The sequence below is a fragment of the Cardiocondyla obscurior genome, linkage group LG10 (assembly GCF_019399895.1).
Source record: "Cardiocondyla obscurior isolate alpha-2009 linkage group LG10, Cobs3.1, whole genome shotgun sequence".
NCBI classification, from domain to species: Eukaryota; Metazoa; Arthropoda; class Insecta; order Hymenoptera; family Formicidae; genus Cardiocondyla; species Cardiocondyla obscurior.
Window position 1 is genome coordinate 3,639,394 of NC_091873.1, and position 16,834 is coordinate 3,656,227.

At 33.1% G+C, this 16,834-nt stretch overlaps 2 protein-coding genes across 5 annotated transcripts; one reads left to right on the forward strand and one right to left on the reverse strand.

The window, feature by feature from the left end:
* Positions 1–1,155: 1,155 nt before the first annotated feature.
* Positions 1,156–16,778, reverse strand: Lerp (lysosomal enzyme receptor protein). The gene is made up of 16 exons (XM_070662610.1): positions 16,545–16,778; positions 16,066–16,282; positions 15,826–15,980; positions 15,477–15,745; positions 15,206–15,356; positions 14,986–15,134; positions 14,781–14,896; positions 14,460–14,701; positions 14,171–14,377; positions 13,935–14,078; positions 13,538–13,711; positions 13,255–13,432; positions 13,105–13,175; positions 1,932–2,055; positions 1,488–1,636; positions 1,156–1,404 (listed from the first exon to the last, which is right to left on the reverse strand). The coding sequence occupies exons 1-16, from the start codon at positions 16,599–16,601 to the stop codon at positions 1,312–1,314; spliced, it is 2,496 nt and encodes an 831-aa protein (XP_070518711.1). The 5' UTR covers positions 16,602–16,778; the 3' UTR covers positions 1,156–1,311.
* Tl (toll like receptor) lies at positions 3,241–13,585 on the forward strand. Of its 4 annotated transcripts, XM_070662606.1 has the most exons (7): positions 3,241–3,712; positions 7,590–7,804; positions 8,112–9,118; positions 9,207–9,519; positions 9,610–10,203; positions 10,440–11,565; positions 11,688–13,585. In XM_070662606.1, exons 2-6 carry the CDS (start codon positions 7,619–7,621, stop codon positions 11,553–11,555), a joined length of 3,216 nt encoding a protein of 1,071 aa, XP_070518707.1. In that variant the 5' UTR covers positions 3,241–3,712; positions 7,590–7,618; the 3' UTR covers positions 11,556–11,565; positions 11,688–13,585. The 4 variants fall into 4 exon arrangements, with proteins under 4 accessions (XP_070518707.1, XP_070518706.1, XP_070518708.1 ...); XM_070662605.1 differs by lacking the exon at positions 11,688–13,585 and having other exon boundaries at positions 10,440–11,678; XM_070662607.1 differs by lacking the exons at positions 3,241–3,712; positions 11,688–13,585 and adding an exon at positions 5,132–5,652 and having other exon boundaries at positions 10,440–11,678.
* Positions 16,779–16,834: the final 56 nt, after the last annotated feature.

Here is a 16,834-nt window from a genome sequence, read left to right on the forward strand (position 1 = left end):
GAAAGAGAGTCCCGGCGGAGCCGATTACATGGAAGTAGGCTAGATTCGACAGTACGTGCTAGTATAAAGTGTCCTTTTATATGAATAAAAGATTTTGTATGTCAATTGTTATCTGTATCTTTGTACGTCCCGCATTTTGTACAAATCTGTCTTATCTACCAGCTCCGGGCAGAACAAAAGCTTTCTAAATATAAATTAATTTGTTACAGATCATCCTAGCGCGTTTGAGCATCATGTTCTTACATCGACTTTACTCGACACTGAAAGGTAGATTTGGCGTTTACTGGCGACGACGGCGGTTAATATACACTGAAAAGCAAGTATGGCATGTGTGACGGTGACTAGCGTACGGTGATCTTGTCGTGGTGTGCGCCAAGTCTCACATGTATGCCGTGGTGCTACGACGGCGGCTACCAAATCGATATTGATATATATATGTCGCCATCGATTTTGGTAGTTCCAAAAAATTCCGTTTATTACACGTTCTTGGCGCTTTCGTCGCCTCAAATACATCGATTGTTAGGTGTATTCATTCGGATATTTTGGGTAAGAAATCATGACGTGTAATTTGCCGAAAGGTTATGGTCGCAATTGGTGCAGCGGACAATTCCGTATGTTTTTCGCTCATAACTGAAATTATTTCTATTCTTATCTCCTAAATTATCGCCATTTCACGAACGGCGTGTGAATTGCAATGAAAATTGTTTTATTAATTCGCATACGATATTTGCTTTGTTGTCAATACGGTTGTTCGTTTTGCCACGTATTCCGAATTACTGAAATCATATTTTAATGGAATATTTACTTGCAATTACGGAAGAATCATCGGAACATATTTTCTCTTAATTCTGTTTTCTGCTTTATATTATATTTATTCAAAATTTTTAATGTAAAAATTATAATTTGCAATTTTAGTGCTTGAGATAAAAAAAAAAAATTTTTAATCGCATAGATAAATTATTGTTACAAATGTACAATTTTTTATAATCTCTTATTTAGATTAACTAGATATTACAAGTCATCCTCGCCAAATAAAAGAATCACTTCTCTTCATCTTCTTGGGATGATTTTCCTTGAGACTCCACGAAGAAAAATAAAATGCCAAATTAGACGTTTTATTTTTTAATAAACAGACATGAAAGAATAACAACAGAATTTATAAAACATAATTTATTAATGTTATACATTTAGTTAATTTTTTATATGGGGTTTTCTTAAAATGTTATATTTTAGTTTACAGAAATATTGAAAATAACGTACTACTCAGTAATTATATGCCTACAATCTGATACAACAATAATAATTACACCGTTATGCGTGTAAAAGGTCGTCATCGCTATCCGATTGACACTGCGTAGGATCAGAAGCGTTGAGCAAGAGTCTGGCTTCTTCAGTGGTGTCGACCTATAATAAAAAAAAAAAACAGGATAAAAAAAAAGAAAAATCATAAAACATAAACGTAATATAAGAAAACGAGGTAAACATACTCTGCAATACTGGACGCGACCTGCGCCTCTTCTGAAACCAAACAAGCTCGACCAAGAACGACAGCACACCCTTTCCATTGGATTTCGGAAATAAACTAAAGCGGCCAACACCGCAATCACAGTCAAAACTACGCCGGCTATCGCTCCAGCTGCAAATACGAATATTAGATTGTTGATTGAGCTTATTATCATAAAGAACTCGATAAATTCATTATTAAAATACAATATAATTTTATTCTTTAATATTTCTTTAATACAAAATAATTTGATAAATATGTGTGAATATTTAAAAGAACAATTTTATTTTACAATAACAAATTATTGTTCTCCGAGTTATATAAGACTTATATAAATGCTCTAATTGCTTGACTTAATTTATCCGATTAAATTCAATATTGTCGTAACACAAAAAGCTAACGTTATAAAAAGAGAATCATTATTTACCGTGACTAGGAGAAAATTGTTCCAAGAGAATGGATTCGTCTTGCCGGGATGCGTTTCGAGAGTTTGCATGCTTCACGCAGATCATCTCAGTGTACCATTCAAACTCTGCGCTGCATTGTGACTCCTGATGATCGTAAAAGAGAAAATCAATAATATATCGAGTTAAATTGACAACGAAGGCTTAATTATTAATTATACTCGGCGACCGCAAATCTGATAACTGTCTAGAGACTTAAATGCGTGACTGATTCGACAATCTTATCCGTCTCTGTTACGAATAAATACTCATAAATATATTTTACACGATTAATAATTCGGAAAACGTATCTGCGAAATGAGAAACAATCTGCAATTAAATAAAATCGCCGAGAAAATTTAGATTACAATAAAATTTATATTTCAAAAATTGTGAAGAACAAGAAGCCAATAGTTTCAACTTCTTGGCAAACTCGCCAATTAGTTAAACATATATTATATGTCCAGCTTGATTCATTTAGAATTAAGAATAAAGACATATAATTACTTGACAGACAAATTTATCTAAAAGTTGGGAAACATCCTATCCATAGTGTAGTGTTAAAATATTTTTAACTTTATCATTCTCTCTGAAAGGATCAAGACACGTAATATATTACCAGTTAAGTGGAGTTACCCTGGATGCTAAAACGTTCGACTCTAAAGGTATGCTGTCTTAACTTTGAGGTAAACTAATTTATCAGGTAATCTAAATAGACGAAGATAGATATTTTATCTAATACCTGGTAGGCAAGTTTGTCAGAAAGATGGAACGATCGGTTCTCAATCTATAATGATTATTCTTTTAAACCCAAGGCGTCTTTATCGCTTTTACAAGAAACACAAAGACTTGGATGGCGATTTTCTGCATTTTTCCAGGATTAGAACTTGGACATTCAAAGCCTGAACTCGTACAAATATATGTATACAACAAATTTCGTTAATGTTACATCATGCATAAAAAAAGAAACGTTTCTACAACAGGAACAGTAATATTATTACAATATTATTATATACAATATTATTACAATAACAATATTAAAAGTATTCTTAACAACGAGTGCTCTTCTTCTATTAGCGTTCTTAATCTACTTCGCTAATATCGTCATCAAGATACAAATGCCAAATATATTCCGCATTTCGCCGAATAGATAAGCGATCCTTCAGTGGCGATTCGGACACGAGTGAACTTAAGAATCCACCTAAAGACATGGGTCCGTGGAACGGTCAAGTGAGAGGAGGGGAGTAAGAAAAGTGGGAGCAGGTCGCACCGGTTGAGCGTCGCGGTACTTGCAGCGTGCCCTCTATACCAGTCTATACCTACGTCAGGCGCAACACATGAGCAGTGCACAGCCGCAAGTCAGGCCGTAGTTGTTGGTATCAAATGGTATATGTCACGAAGTACGCAGCCGCGCGATTCAGTGCCTAGTGTCCAGTGATCAACGCCGATGAGTCAAGTCGGCATTCTTTGCGTTCACCAGCGGCGGTAACGTGCCTTCTGCTTTCCAACAATTCGGACTCTGACGAGAGAAAGAAAGTGGAGGAGCAATATTGGGGGAGGGGGATACCAGCGAAATCTTCAGGTTGATCCAAGATGATCGTGTGGTCACGTGTCTCGCGTGTGTTACAATAACGACCAAGTGTGCGGCGCTTTTTGCGATACCGTCGGTTAATAATCGCCATTATTAGCCGACGGAAGAAGAAAGAGGATAAACGAAGGACCAACAGGACTCGCAAATGATACTTGGCCCATTATATTGCGATTGGTAAGCGAACACATTCAGACAGATCGCTTCGTTTCTCGGGAACCGGTTAGGGTACCGCCTCTTACGACCATCTCCGATGATCGCAGGCTCGGATTTAACTTGCCGTAGTTTCGTGACACTTATCCGCAAACCCGGCTTCCGTCTTTTTTTTATTGTGTTTCCCCCTCTTTATTCGTTTGTTTGAAGAAAGGAAACGAACAAAGGGAAAGAAAAAATTAGAATTTCAGCAATTCCTGTATATTAATTCAGGAATATCGCTGTATTTTTTGTTTATTTAACAAGTAAAGTTTGTTCTTCGAGAATTAAAGGTTTATAATAATTGAAACGTTCAAGCATTGTGTTTTATATAAAATTTGGTTTTTGCGAAAGAGACTTATCTGTGTTTTTCTTCCTTCATTCTTTTTTTTTTTTTTTTTTTCTCTCTTTTCAGTTTCTTTAAACAATATTGTAACTTACAGTTTACAGTTGTAATTTTATATAGATATTTGCATCGTGAATTAAGTTCGACAATTTCAAATTATAATTTCTTAAAGTATAAACTAGCTTACACGATATTATAAATACTGTCAGCGTGTAAGCATGGCTGCTAAAATGTATAAACTTACATTATTTCGTCGGGTAAGTCAGGCCCTGGCACGCATGACGTAAACGACGTTCATTCGACGTGCAGGAACTCGCCAAGGACGATCTCTACACATAACTCGCGTTCCGTTGATCGAATCCGTAGTCGGGAATCAGGATATACCGTTTTTTATCTCTCTCTCTCTCTCTTTTCCTTTTTTTTTCCCCCTGTTATTAAATAAATTAACGAGATACGGCGCCTGTTTTTCCCGCGATTTAATTCAACTTTCCAGCTGGGTATTAACGCTGGGTATTAACGTTCTCGGATCGGGAATACCCGTTGTGGTTTCCACTTGTCCGGATCTCGGTTCAATGAATCCTAAATACGCACAGTGTAAAACACAATGTAGAGCATTACCAATCAGCTTATATACCTTATAGGTGATAATATTTCTTTAATATCTTAGGTGTGTTCTCCAAATATTAAATGTCCATTTAATATGTGGAGAATATATCTAAAATATTAAATAATAATATTACTTATCCTAATTCTACATATCACAGTAGCCCGACTACCTTGGCTGAATCTTTATATAACGTCGGTTAGAAATGAAGACCTTTCCAACCGAGTTAATCACATATGCACACCACGTGAAAATGACACCACTTGGATTATATAAATTTATCCTGATCCTAGCTAACTGACCAACTTGATTATTTTCTCCTGAGGTGGAACTGTATATAATAACGTTAGCCAGAATTCATAAGCTATTTATTCAAGACACGTGGAGAATGAAAGTGAGAGGAGAGGCGGGTCGTGCCGTATCGCGAAATCGCAGATATCGCCTGGACGAACTTTGGATCGACGCGTCTATCAGTCTCCTATCCTTCTCTCTCCCCTTTATCTTTCTTTTTTTTTTCTATCTTTTTTTTCTGCTCTATGTTGATAACTAGTGTCAAGTTGCAAAAGGTTGGTCAGTGAATCGTTGAATGCGCGCTTCGAACAATTTCCGACATGAGGAAAAAGCGAAATTATATAAGTTGTTTGTACAGAGAAAGGGGAAAAAATGTTCCGTGTTAGTGCCCCGATGTTGATTTCGTACATGTAACTGCGTACAATTTACGCGAAAAACAAATGTGGAAAGAAACAAAAAAAAAAAAAATATTTCGCGGACCGTGCAGAGATCACGCGTTATCAATGCATTATCGCTTTTTTTTTTTTTTTTTTTTTTTTTACACAGAAACTGCCCGCCGCGAACGCAATAGGAAGTACGAATTTAGTGTGGAATATCTTTTTAAATAAAATAGAAAGTTAAAATTGTATTATAAAAAATACTTCGTTAACCAGCACGAAAAAATCTTTCACCAAACATTCACACGTGCGTTTAATAAAAAAAAATCAAGAATGAGATTAATAAAAGCTCGACAGTTTTACAATCCATTTGTATTAATACAGCTTGTTTCGAATGAGGGCTTAAATTACTTCTTCTTTTTTTTCCTAGTTTTAAAAATTGGAAAATAATAAACAAGAAAGTTAAATTAGTAAAACTTTAACCAGGTTTGGTGTCTATTTTTACCAGTGCAGATTTAATTTAATTCTTAATTGAATCTCAGTTATTTTCAAACAGAAGCAAGTCAAACTGAGATTGATCTAAGCTGATAAAAAAAAAAAATTGGACATTATTTCTGCGCTTTTATAATTTCCGCGTCGTTACGATTTTCAATACTCTCAACAAAGCTGCGCATACCATCGCGAAATCCGTCAGATTTATGGAATTTGATGGATAAGATTTCGAGCTCTCGTCTTATTTGTTTGTATTTAAATACCTTCGGTTTAACAGGAATTAAAATATATCTGTTATCGTGTTTATCAGCGACACAAGGGATTTGGATTCTTGAAACTGCACAGGATGTTCTCGATTATATCACCTGTTTAACAACGAAAATGACTGAAGGAAATAGTTTTTTAAACGAAAGGCGATAGCAACTAATTACGCCGATAACGTATCATTTTCACACGTTCTCGATGCTATTTTCGTATGATTATTTAAGATAACAGTAATGTGACTCAATGTGCATGTGTAAAAAAAGAAGGCTGCACTCGGAACGCACAAGCCAAAAATTTTTAGTGACTTGAAAATATCTTTCACTCAAACTGTTACATTTACGTTTTTTTTTTCTTTTTTTTTTTTTTGGACTTCTGCATCGATCATAAATAACAAAATTATTACAAAATCATAAGATAAATTATTTTCCAAACACTGAAATCAAACTTGAATAAAATCATATTTATTTCTCGCTAAAGACAAATTTCCAAATGCAGCCAAAAGCAAATAAACGTTTTGGAATAACCTGTATATTTTTTTACGTTTGTATTTGTATACCCCTTTGCTTACGAGCTTTAAAATAATAATGATTTTCTCACTTCGACTCAAATATATTTTCATCTGATGGGAACGATTTAATTGCCACGACAGGTTTTCCTCGCTGCAAAATAATTATTTTTTTAACGGCAATTCCGCGAATAAATCATTTACACGGATAACGACATACGTGAGTGTAAGTTTACCTAATATTAGCTTGTATCGCTGTTTTTTTTTTTTTTTTTTTTTTTTACGGAATACAAATAGAATAAAAAATTAAACGGCGTAAAATGCAAGATTACTATGAATTGCAAATAAATTGCGGTAGATTTCTAGGAAGTAGTCCTATAATGACACTGTTTTTTTTATCATTTAAGAAAAATATACAAAATGATTACAAAATGAAGATAAATGTTACACCGCAAGTAGCTTTTTATTATACCAAAAGTTTTTTTTTTTTTCTTTTTTTGTTAGCTTCTAGTCCAAATAAAATACTAAGTACACTTCTTTTTTTACACAAAAAGTGGAAAGAATAAAAAGAACAAGACGATTTTGACTGTGCCGTATGATAAACGACGCAACAAACAAGTGTATTTCATCGAAAAATAAGCGTGTCGTCATTGCAATCTCGGGATTAAGGAAGTTCCGAGAACCGTGATCTAGCTCTTTATCACAATAGTTTCCATTTATAATTATCTCGCTCGCGCTATAAAATAATTATTCGTGCACTGATGGAAATCATTTCAGTTATTACCCCCAATTTAAGTTTAATTTTAAAAGAACGCATCAACGAGCTTATCTCGACAAAAGGAAATGTTTATCTAGCCCGCAAATGTTTCCGATTTTCATAGTTATTGCGTTGGACATTACAACTTGAGAATAAATTGGAGTGAAAAGAGAATGTGTAATAAATACTTAAAATAAAACGCTTAATAATGTCTATGTTTGTTCAGACAGATATTATCTGAGGATCGAGTGCAAGATGATCATTCGCCGTAAAGTACTTGTAATGCTGATTATTGCTTTGGGCGGCACAGTTTTTACTTCTTGTTGCCCTGCACCGTCACAATGCACCTACCTGACGAACCCTGAGGGAAACACCGAATTGGACTGCGAAGTGCAGGACGACTACAGAGTCATTGTGACAATTGAAACAACCATAATGAAAGTACGTTCCTACTTGATCAAGACTGCACTTATCTAAACGCAAAGATTTGTGTATAGTTAAATTAATATTATCGTTTAAAAATTAGATAATCCTTTCCAACAACTCGACCTTTCATATAATATACATTCCAGAATTAAGATTAGAATTTAAATTCTTAGCGATATTATAAAATAAAAAAGTTCTTTATGGCTCGTGACAATTTTTAACGTAGAAACTTTCATCGTTCTAAAATACTTTTATAAATTTTTTGTTTTATATTTTCTTATTATATTCAAGGGATTAAATTTGAATTACATTTTTTATATAGATCGAGTGCCTGAAGTCACCGGAATGGTCGACTTTCCAATTAAACGTGTCGTCCTGTATAGGCAACAAAGACATCAAAACGATGTACTTCAATTACTGTGATCTGCCGGCGAACAACAGTCTAGGCGAAATCACGCAAAGACTGGGAGCGACTAGCGTGGAGAAGCTTGGCTTCAAATCGTTCATGAACTTGAGCACCGCGATGGTCAGGCATCACTTGGACGACTTCGAAAACTTGAAGATTCTGTATTTAACGAACAATAATGCTTCTTACGTGGATAAAGACCTCTTGGCTAATCAAGTCAATTTGACATTGCTCAACCTACTTGACAACAACTTGCAGGTCATAGATAGCAGTTTTTTCAATCACACGCCCAATTTGAAGTGGCTCGAACTGGGCCTTAATGCTCTACAATCAATAGAAATGGGGACGTTCGATAATCTGAAGAATTTGACGTTCCTTAATCTGTGGAGCAATCATTTAACTACGTTGCAGTCGGGAATTTTTGACGAGCTAGTCGCTCTCAACAGCCTCGATCTCAATTCAAACAACATGGTCGAATTACCGGAAAACGTCTTCGCGAAGCTCGAGAACCTCAGCGTTCTCAACTTGTTCCGAAACAATTTTACAGATTTACCAAGGGACCTGTTACGAAATAATGTGAAACTACAGACTTTCCGTCTCTACGGCAACAAAAGAAACATGAGTACCTTGCCGAATGGATTTTTCGCCAACTTAACGGAACTGAAGCAGCTGGAACTAAACAAAAACGGATTTATCACGCTGCCAGAAGATCTTTTCTGGGGATGTACGTCGCTCATTAATATCATCTTGGCACAAAACCGTCTTCGAACTTTGCCAGTGCAAATATTTCGTGATTTGAAAACTGTCGCAAGCCTGCAATTGAATTCCAATCATCTTGAATACTTGCCTGATTATGTCTTTCAAAATGCGAATAAATTAGAAAAGTTGGATTTATCAAAAAACAAAATTAGTTCCATTTCCACGTAAGTTCAAATTATTATTATTATTATTACACGAGGTATACAACTGCTTATGTTTTTCATACTTTTAATAATACATAATTATTTGCAGGCATCTATTCGATGGATTAAACTCTTTAAAAAAATTAAGTATCGATCAAAATCATTTGACAGTTATTTCCAGCCAAGGTTTCAGACCCTTAAATCAATTAAAGATCGCCAACTTGTCTGATAATTATCTAACGTTAAAACAATCCGACTATCAGGATGAATTTGGACGCTGGTCGCCTTTTCGCCATAATCTGTTGTTAGAAGAATTATATTTAGCCAATAATAGTATTTCGGAAATATTCAGCGACTGGATTTTAAGCGATATCCAACTTCGAAAGCTGGACCTCAAGCATAACAATATATCCTACATTAGCGTGAGTAAAAATATTTGATACTGAACGTTATAGACAGATTTATCTGTATGCAGATAATAATATTTGATTTAATATTTCTTTTTCTTTCAGGCTATAGAATTGCACTTCGTATCGAACGAAATCGAAGTGGACTTGACACACAATAAAATAAGACATATCATCTTCGACGGTGCTGAGATTCTCAGTCAATCAGACGATCATCGCGCGGAAATACTCGTCAACGATAATCCGTTACATTGCGACTGCACTATATACAACTTTTTGCGTTACATCGAAGGCAGAATGCACCCTAAGGTTCAACGTTACTTCTATATAGTGACGGAAAATTTAACTTGCCAGAGCCCGAGTGATTTAAAAAACATTAGCGTTTCGGATTTGAAATCGAAAACTTTAACGTGCTCGTATCCTAAAGTGTGTTCCGAGAAATGTAATTGCCGGATTAGGCCCGAAGATAAGACGTTCATTTACGATTGCTCTAACAGAAACCTAACCAGTGTGCCAAGCGACATAAGAATACCTCCCGGGCCCTTAAAAAGCGAATCTTTTGAAGTGGACTTCTCCGGCAATCAATTAACTCAAATGCCTGATTTGGAAGCGATAGGATTCAAACCATTGAAAAAACTTATTCTATCTCATAATTTAATCTCTGAAATTTCTCTGAATGGATTATCCAACACAATAAAGGTATGTAAATTTATCTTTTACAAGAAAAATTTTTTTTTTTTATTATTAACTACTTGGAAAATTAAATATTTACAAAATTAAAAAATTTTTTATCAAGTATTAATTATAATTGTAAACTTTCTGGTTTATCTTAATTTTTTTTTAACGTCTTATAAAGTAATACATAAAATAATATTAAAAAATAGTGAGCTACATTTTATTGTGTTATTAAAATTTAATATTAAATTTTGTTTTAGGTGTTAGAACTGCATAGTAATAACATATCCGAAATACGTCCCGACGTGTTTGAATTCCTAAAACAATCAATGAATTTAACACGATTGACGTTACACAAAAACCCTTGGAAATGTGAATGCGAAAATAAGGATTTCTTAAGTTTTATTCAAATGAAATTAGTAAAAATGCCGGATTTACTTAAAGTGACCTGTTCGAAAACGAACATTTCCGTATCGGAGATGACAATGGATGATTTCTGCCCTCTAAACATGAAAATGATGATCGGCATTAGTGTAGCAATCTCTCTTGCGGGATTACTCATTGGAGTCTTTGGGCTACTCTACTACAAATACCAACAGCAAATTAAAGTGTGGCTCTTTGCGCATCAGCTATGCTTATGGTTTGTAACAGAAGAGGAACTGGACAAGGAGAAACTATATGACGCCTTCGTGAGCTTCTCAAACAAGGACCACGATTTCGTCGTAAATGAACTGGTGTCGAAACTGGAAAACGGCCCTTCGCAGTTCAAGCTGTGCGTCCATTACCGGGACTGGCTGGCGGGAGCGTGGATATCAGAGAACATCTTCAACTCTGTGAAGAACTCTAGGCGGACAATAGTAGTGTTGTCGCCGAACTTCTTGGAGAGTGTCTGGGGAAAGATGGAGTTCAGGACCGCTCACAGCGAAGCGCTGAGCGAGGGTCGTGCGCGAGTGATACTAATCTTGTATGGTGACATCGGAGCTACCGAAGACTTGGACCCGGAACTAAAAGCGTACATAAGTATGAACACGTATGTGAAGTGGGGAGATCCCTGGTTCTGGGACAAGCTGCGATACGCGTTGCCACATCGGCCAAAGTTTATGAGAAACACCCTCGCAGAGAGGAAAATCTGTATGCAAGTGAATGAGGATAAAAAGGAGCTTTATCCGGCTGGACCTCCTGAGACTCCACCGAGCACTACACCCCCGGTTGACGCGCTTAAAAAATTCATATGTGATAAAGATTTGGAAGAGCGGTCGCTTTCAGATCCCTATATACGGGAATCGAGTAAGTTGAACGAGAAACTTCATCAAGCGATCATTCTCTCACCTGACCATTTAATGAAATCCGATAAGAACAACGAATGCCTTGTCTGACATCACGAAGGTAAAGTATCTATATAAAATAAATCATTCATAGATTTATTTTTTTTTTTAATATGCAATGTGAGAGCATGCAGAAACTTTTGATATGTATATTTTTTTTTTTTCTTTTTTTTTTCTCTCCAGAAGACTTGATCTTAATTTAGAATCTTTAAATAAAATAAATTAAAAAATGATCAAGAAAAGAGATGGACTGACTGACGTTAGATTAGATTACTGTTGGCGACTTTTTATCAATTCCTATAAGATTAAGTAATTTTATGGAACAACTCATTAGATAAACTTAAATATTACGTTACATGTATTTACTATATTGTTTAAAATGATAATTATTAAGTTACTACTTCGTACATATTTACTATGTTATAATTTTTCATGCAATTGCATGTAATACTCAAGGATTATTTTATGCATTGCGTATTAAATTAAATCATAAAATATACGTGTATGTATATAACGCAAGGCAATAATATCATAGTGATATAATAGTTTATATAAACTACTTCCTGTAAATTTATTACGATCAAAATTTAAGAATTACTTTATCAATATTTATTAAATGTTGATATACTAAAAAGAATTTAGTTAAGTATAGTCGCGGTTATTAAAACAGTACCTGATAAACAATTAAAGTTACTCTAGAAAATCTTTTCATGCATATTAACGTATAAATTTATATGTGGCATATCTTGATTTTTTATTTTAATGCATGTTCTTTAATGTTCATTTCTTCGCCAATTTCATATGTATATATCGTCATAAAAAAATCAAACCATGTGTAATCTTCTTGTGGCTTTAGAAATTAAAAAATTGTTACAAAAGATTTACGTTATGAAAAAAAAAATACAAATTATGATAACGTCAATATTAAACGTGCATAAATAATATGTGTCATTTCTAAATTTTTGATAATTAATTCGAATCTAAAAGCAAAATTTTCGCATCACGTCAGATTTTTTTAGAAAATTAAGGTAAAAAATGCCAAACCTACAACATTGTTTTTTAAAATAATTTAAAAAACTTGTTTTTAACACTTTTAATCTCAATTTTATAAAAAAAAAACATTTATTAATACAAAAACTTTACTAACGAATTGTTTATAAACCAAAAATATATGAGAAGTGTTACTCGTGTCATTTTAATTTTAAATATTGAAACAAAATATGGAGAGTGAATCATAAATATTATGTATATGTAGACATACACATAGATAGATAGATTAAGAGTTGTAAATAAATTTTCGATTTTTAATTTGTAAATTTATAAAAAATAATGTCTTTACTAAATATTCTTGCTTAAAAAATCTATTTAAAATAAATTATAATAAACACTGAATCTATATCCATAAACCCTGTATTGCCATGCATTATTGATAGAAGGAAAGTTTTAAAAGTAGATTTAGATTAATAATTATTTTACTTTCTATATGTGTATGTAAGTATAAATATTATTTTAAATGTAAATTTTTATTTGTTACTTTTGAAAATTTTCCTTCGTATTGCATCATTGATGTTCAAAGAAAATTTGTATATTTGTGACTTACCAATAGTAGCTTTGGTGTACCGATACCAATGGATTCATTGCATATAAACCTTACTTCAGAGGTGTAAGAATCTGTTACGAAAAGAATATAATTTTAACACACAAGGATATTTAATCACGAATACAACAATAAAAAAAATATTTAACTTACTGTTATTACATTTACTGCCATTTGAATATTTAAGTTTCACGTCATCACGGCTGTAATCGAAAATTACACTTCCCAGGGATCCATAGTCATTATTCTCGCGACATATAGCTGAGCCATTGCAATACTTCTTTTCGCCACAAATATTTAAAGCGTATTCTTTGCTTTGTTTGCTTTTCACCTAGTTTTAATTTTAATCATAATAAAATTATTTAAAGCTAGTTAAATAAGTGATACAAAGTACATATCAAAAACTACAAATTTGCCATTTATTTTTTAAACTCACATAATGTATCTGTTGCTTTTTGTATAATAAAGAGAGATCGTATTCATACGAACGGAAATTATCCTTAATAATGCACGGTTTAGTCCAGCTTCCTATCACAGCTCCACATGCTATACTAGTGTTCCATTCAAATATATAAGTACAATTAACGTAGTACTTATATGCTGGAAGTTTCTGAAATGTGAAAAACGTAAAACTAGATTAAACGTTGTAAAATAAGAGATTTTAATAATAAATAAAACTACAAGGTATTAGCTATCTTTCATATTTTTTAAATTATAAAATTTATGATTAATTTAAATATAATTAATTTATTTAATTTAAATTAACATATTAAATTTAAAGTTTATATTAAAAATTAAGTTAAAACTTGAAAAAAAAAAAAATCTTATGTTACCTGATTATTATTACTGCAAATGAATGTAAAGTTTGATGATATTGTTTTAGCAGGGTTCTCGGGACACTGTGAACCATTGACGTAACGTAACACTGTTCGTAAATCTTTATTTAATGTCGGACTATCCTCAGGAAACCCTAAACTCTACAAAATTATTTTAATAAAAATATACACATTATTAAAATTAAAATCGCTATATACCTCCAATTGACAAGTAAGTAAAAATGAATACTCACGATTTCATTGGTATATTCATTCTTCAAAGTTACGGAAACTTTACAAGCTGCACTACCATGTGCGCATGTAAGACCTTGAGTAGGAACTAACGGCCGGCATATATTTATGTGGAACTCCGTGTTGTTGGCTTTTATAACGTAATTATTTGTAGATTGTATCAAAGGAGTTAAATTGATCTCATCATTATTATCGGTAGCACATTTAATCTAGACAACAGAATAATATTCCATTAATCATGTAAGTAATATAAAAAAAAAAGCCCAGGGACACATACACAATCATATCTACCTTTTTCTCGCAAACTAAATCTGTATTCCAGCGTATGATAGTTTTACAAGGATATTCTTTCATAAGCAACGGCTGGTTAGGTACCCCTTGTGGCTCGCACACAAATTGAATAAGTGTATAGTGGTGCATTCCATTTTCACATAAATTCCCGTTAGTGTAATTCAAGTATGGGCCACCTTGCTGCCATATTAAGTTTGTATTAGCTTGTCCTAACGACGTGCTATGTTCTGAATTACATATTCCTGTATAAATAATAATTAATGGATCAAATTTAAATTTATCACATAACATGCAATATAATTTCGTAAGCAAGTACAGCACCTGTGTTGGTTCCACACGTATTATCTGTAAGCGCTCCGCACACTCTAAATTTATATTTTACACCGCTTGTATTTGTGACAGTAAAGTCTTTATTCATTAATGTCTGTAAATTATACCTGTGTGTGACAAAATACATACTCAAATTAGAAACGTGCGTTATATGATTATAAGTGTTAATTGTACTATATGAGAAAATTATTCTTACTTGAAGTTTGTGACTGGATTCGTAACGATGCACTTGCCTGCTGTTTTAGCGCTATATTTGTGTAAAGTATCAACATCACACGCTGCAGCAGTGTACCATATCAACTGATAATGACAATCTTCTTTTCCTCTAATGTATTCTGGAGGGCCCTGCAATAATATTGCGATATTTACAAAATGTATCCTTTCTATATGTAACATTTTATCATTTTATACTATACCTTGCCTTCCAAATTGCATATAAATGTAATCGTCGTTTTAATATGCGCAGTTGGAATGTTTTGTTTGCATATTGTACCATCCTGATATTCAATCTTTAAATCTCCGTTCATAAAAAATGGAGATTTTTGTACTGTTCCTAAACTCGAATATCTGCAAGATAAAACAAAAGTAAATTTACTTTTTTAAAAAGTTAACTCATTAAAACTTGATTAAAAAATTGTTTGTATAATTATAAATTATATTCATGTTGTAAATTTTAATAAAACTTACATATTAGAATTTTCAGGATCCTCCAAACAGGCTCCAGATTTAAATTCACATGTGGTACCGTGATGTATCACATTTTGACAAACATTTAATATTATTTTAGCTGACTTTGTTTCATTTTTCATAGGAATCACATAGTTCTCTGAAGTTCTTGTCAAAGGACTTAGATCATAATAACGTCCATCATTGACTACTGTACAGTTAATTTGAGTTCTAGGTACACAAGCTAACGCCGTTTTCCATACTATATGCAAGTTACATTCTTGATCACCCTGCAATATTTTTATTATAATTTTTGTATTACATTCTGTATCATATTCAATTTAAACATATGTTTAAAAAAATTACTTACATGTGTAAATAATTCAGGATAAGAATTACTCTGTGCTTCATAATCACAATGCATAATAATTTTCATTGTATAATTAATTCCAGGTAGACAAGTATCACCAGTAAAGTTGAATAAAATTCTCCCATTTGTGTTATCAACGTGTGGAGGAAATCTTCCTATTTATATCAACAAAATGAATTTATTAGTCACATTAACAAATCAAATAATAAATAAAATGTTATTTAAACTATGTAATATTACCTATTCCTTTCTCTACATTATTTCTTATTAAACATATTGAGTAACCATCCTGGTTGTTGCATTTTTTAATTAAAGGAGAACACAGTTGCATACGTATGTTTTCATCATCATGCTTGATGATAATATCTTTATCTGATGAAAGCTTTGTTAAATCATATACAATGTTTAACCTACGATCAGGTACTTTACAGTAGGTTGAAGGAATGTCAGTTAAAACCTGTAATAAAAAATTAAAAATAAAAAAAAAAAACAATTTGCAAATCTTTATATCAATATGAAGTTGATATGTAGCTAAAAATTCAATCAAGAAATAAGGTAATCCAGCGAAAGTAAATATATTAAATAATGAACTTTAGGAGTTCTATAATGATTACGTCCTGACACATTATCTGCTTGCAGCTCGACAATGCATAACAAATGTATAACATGAAAAGTTGTGTACTTAGAAATGTAAACACAATTAAATATGCGCTACATACAGAAGTGATAATAGCCAAGAGGGAGCAAAGGAAGAGTAATCCGTTCAATTTTGACATCGTTCTGAAGTCAAGTTTCGCCCGTCACATCGTTTAGAAAAACAATTGGTGGTTTGTAGCACAAGGTGCAGAATAAAGGTGACGAAATAATCATCGATAAATTCCGAGGTTCGAATTATATGCGATATAAGACGATAGCGGTATATGGTGTACTAGAGAGAGGACGTCGCCATAATCTCCTTCGTATTTCGAACCAGAGAGCCCAACTCGGAATCGCGGCTTCCACGCGTACA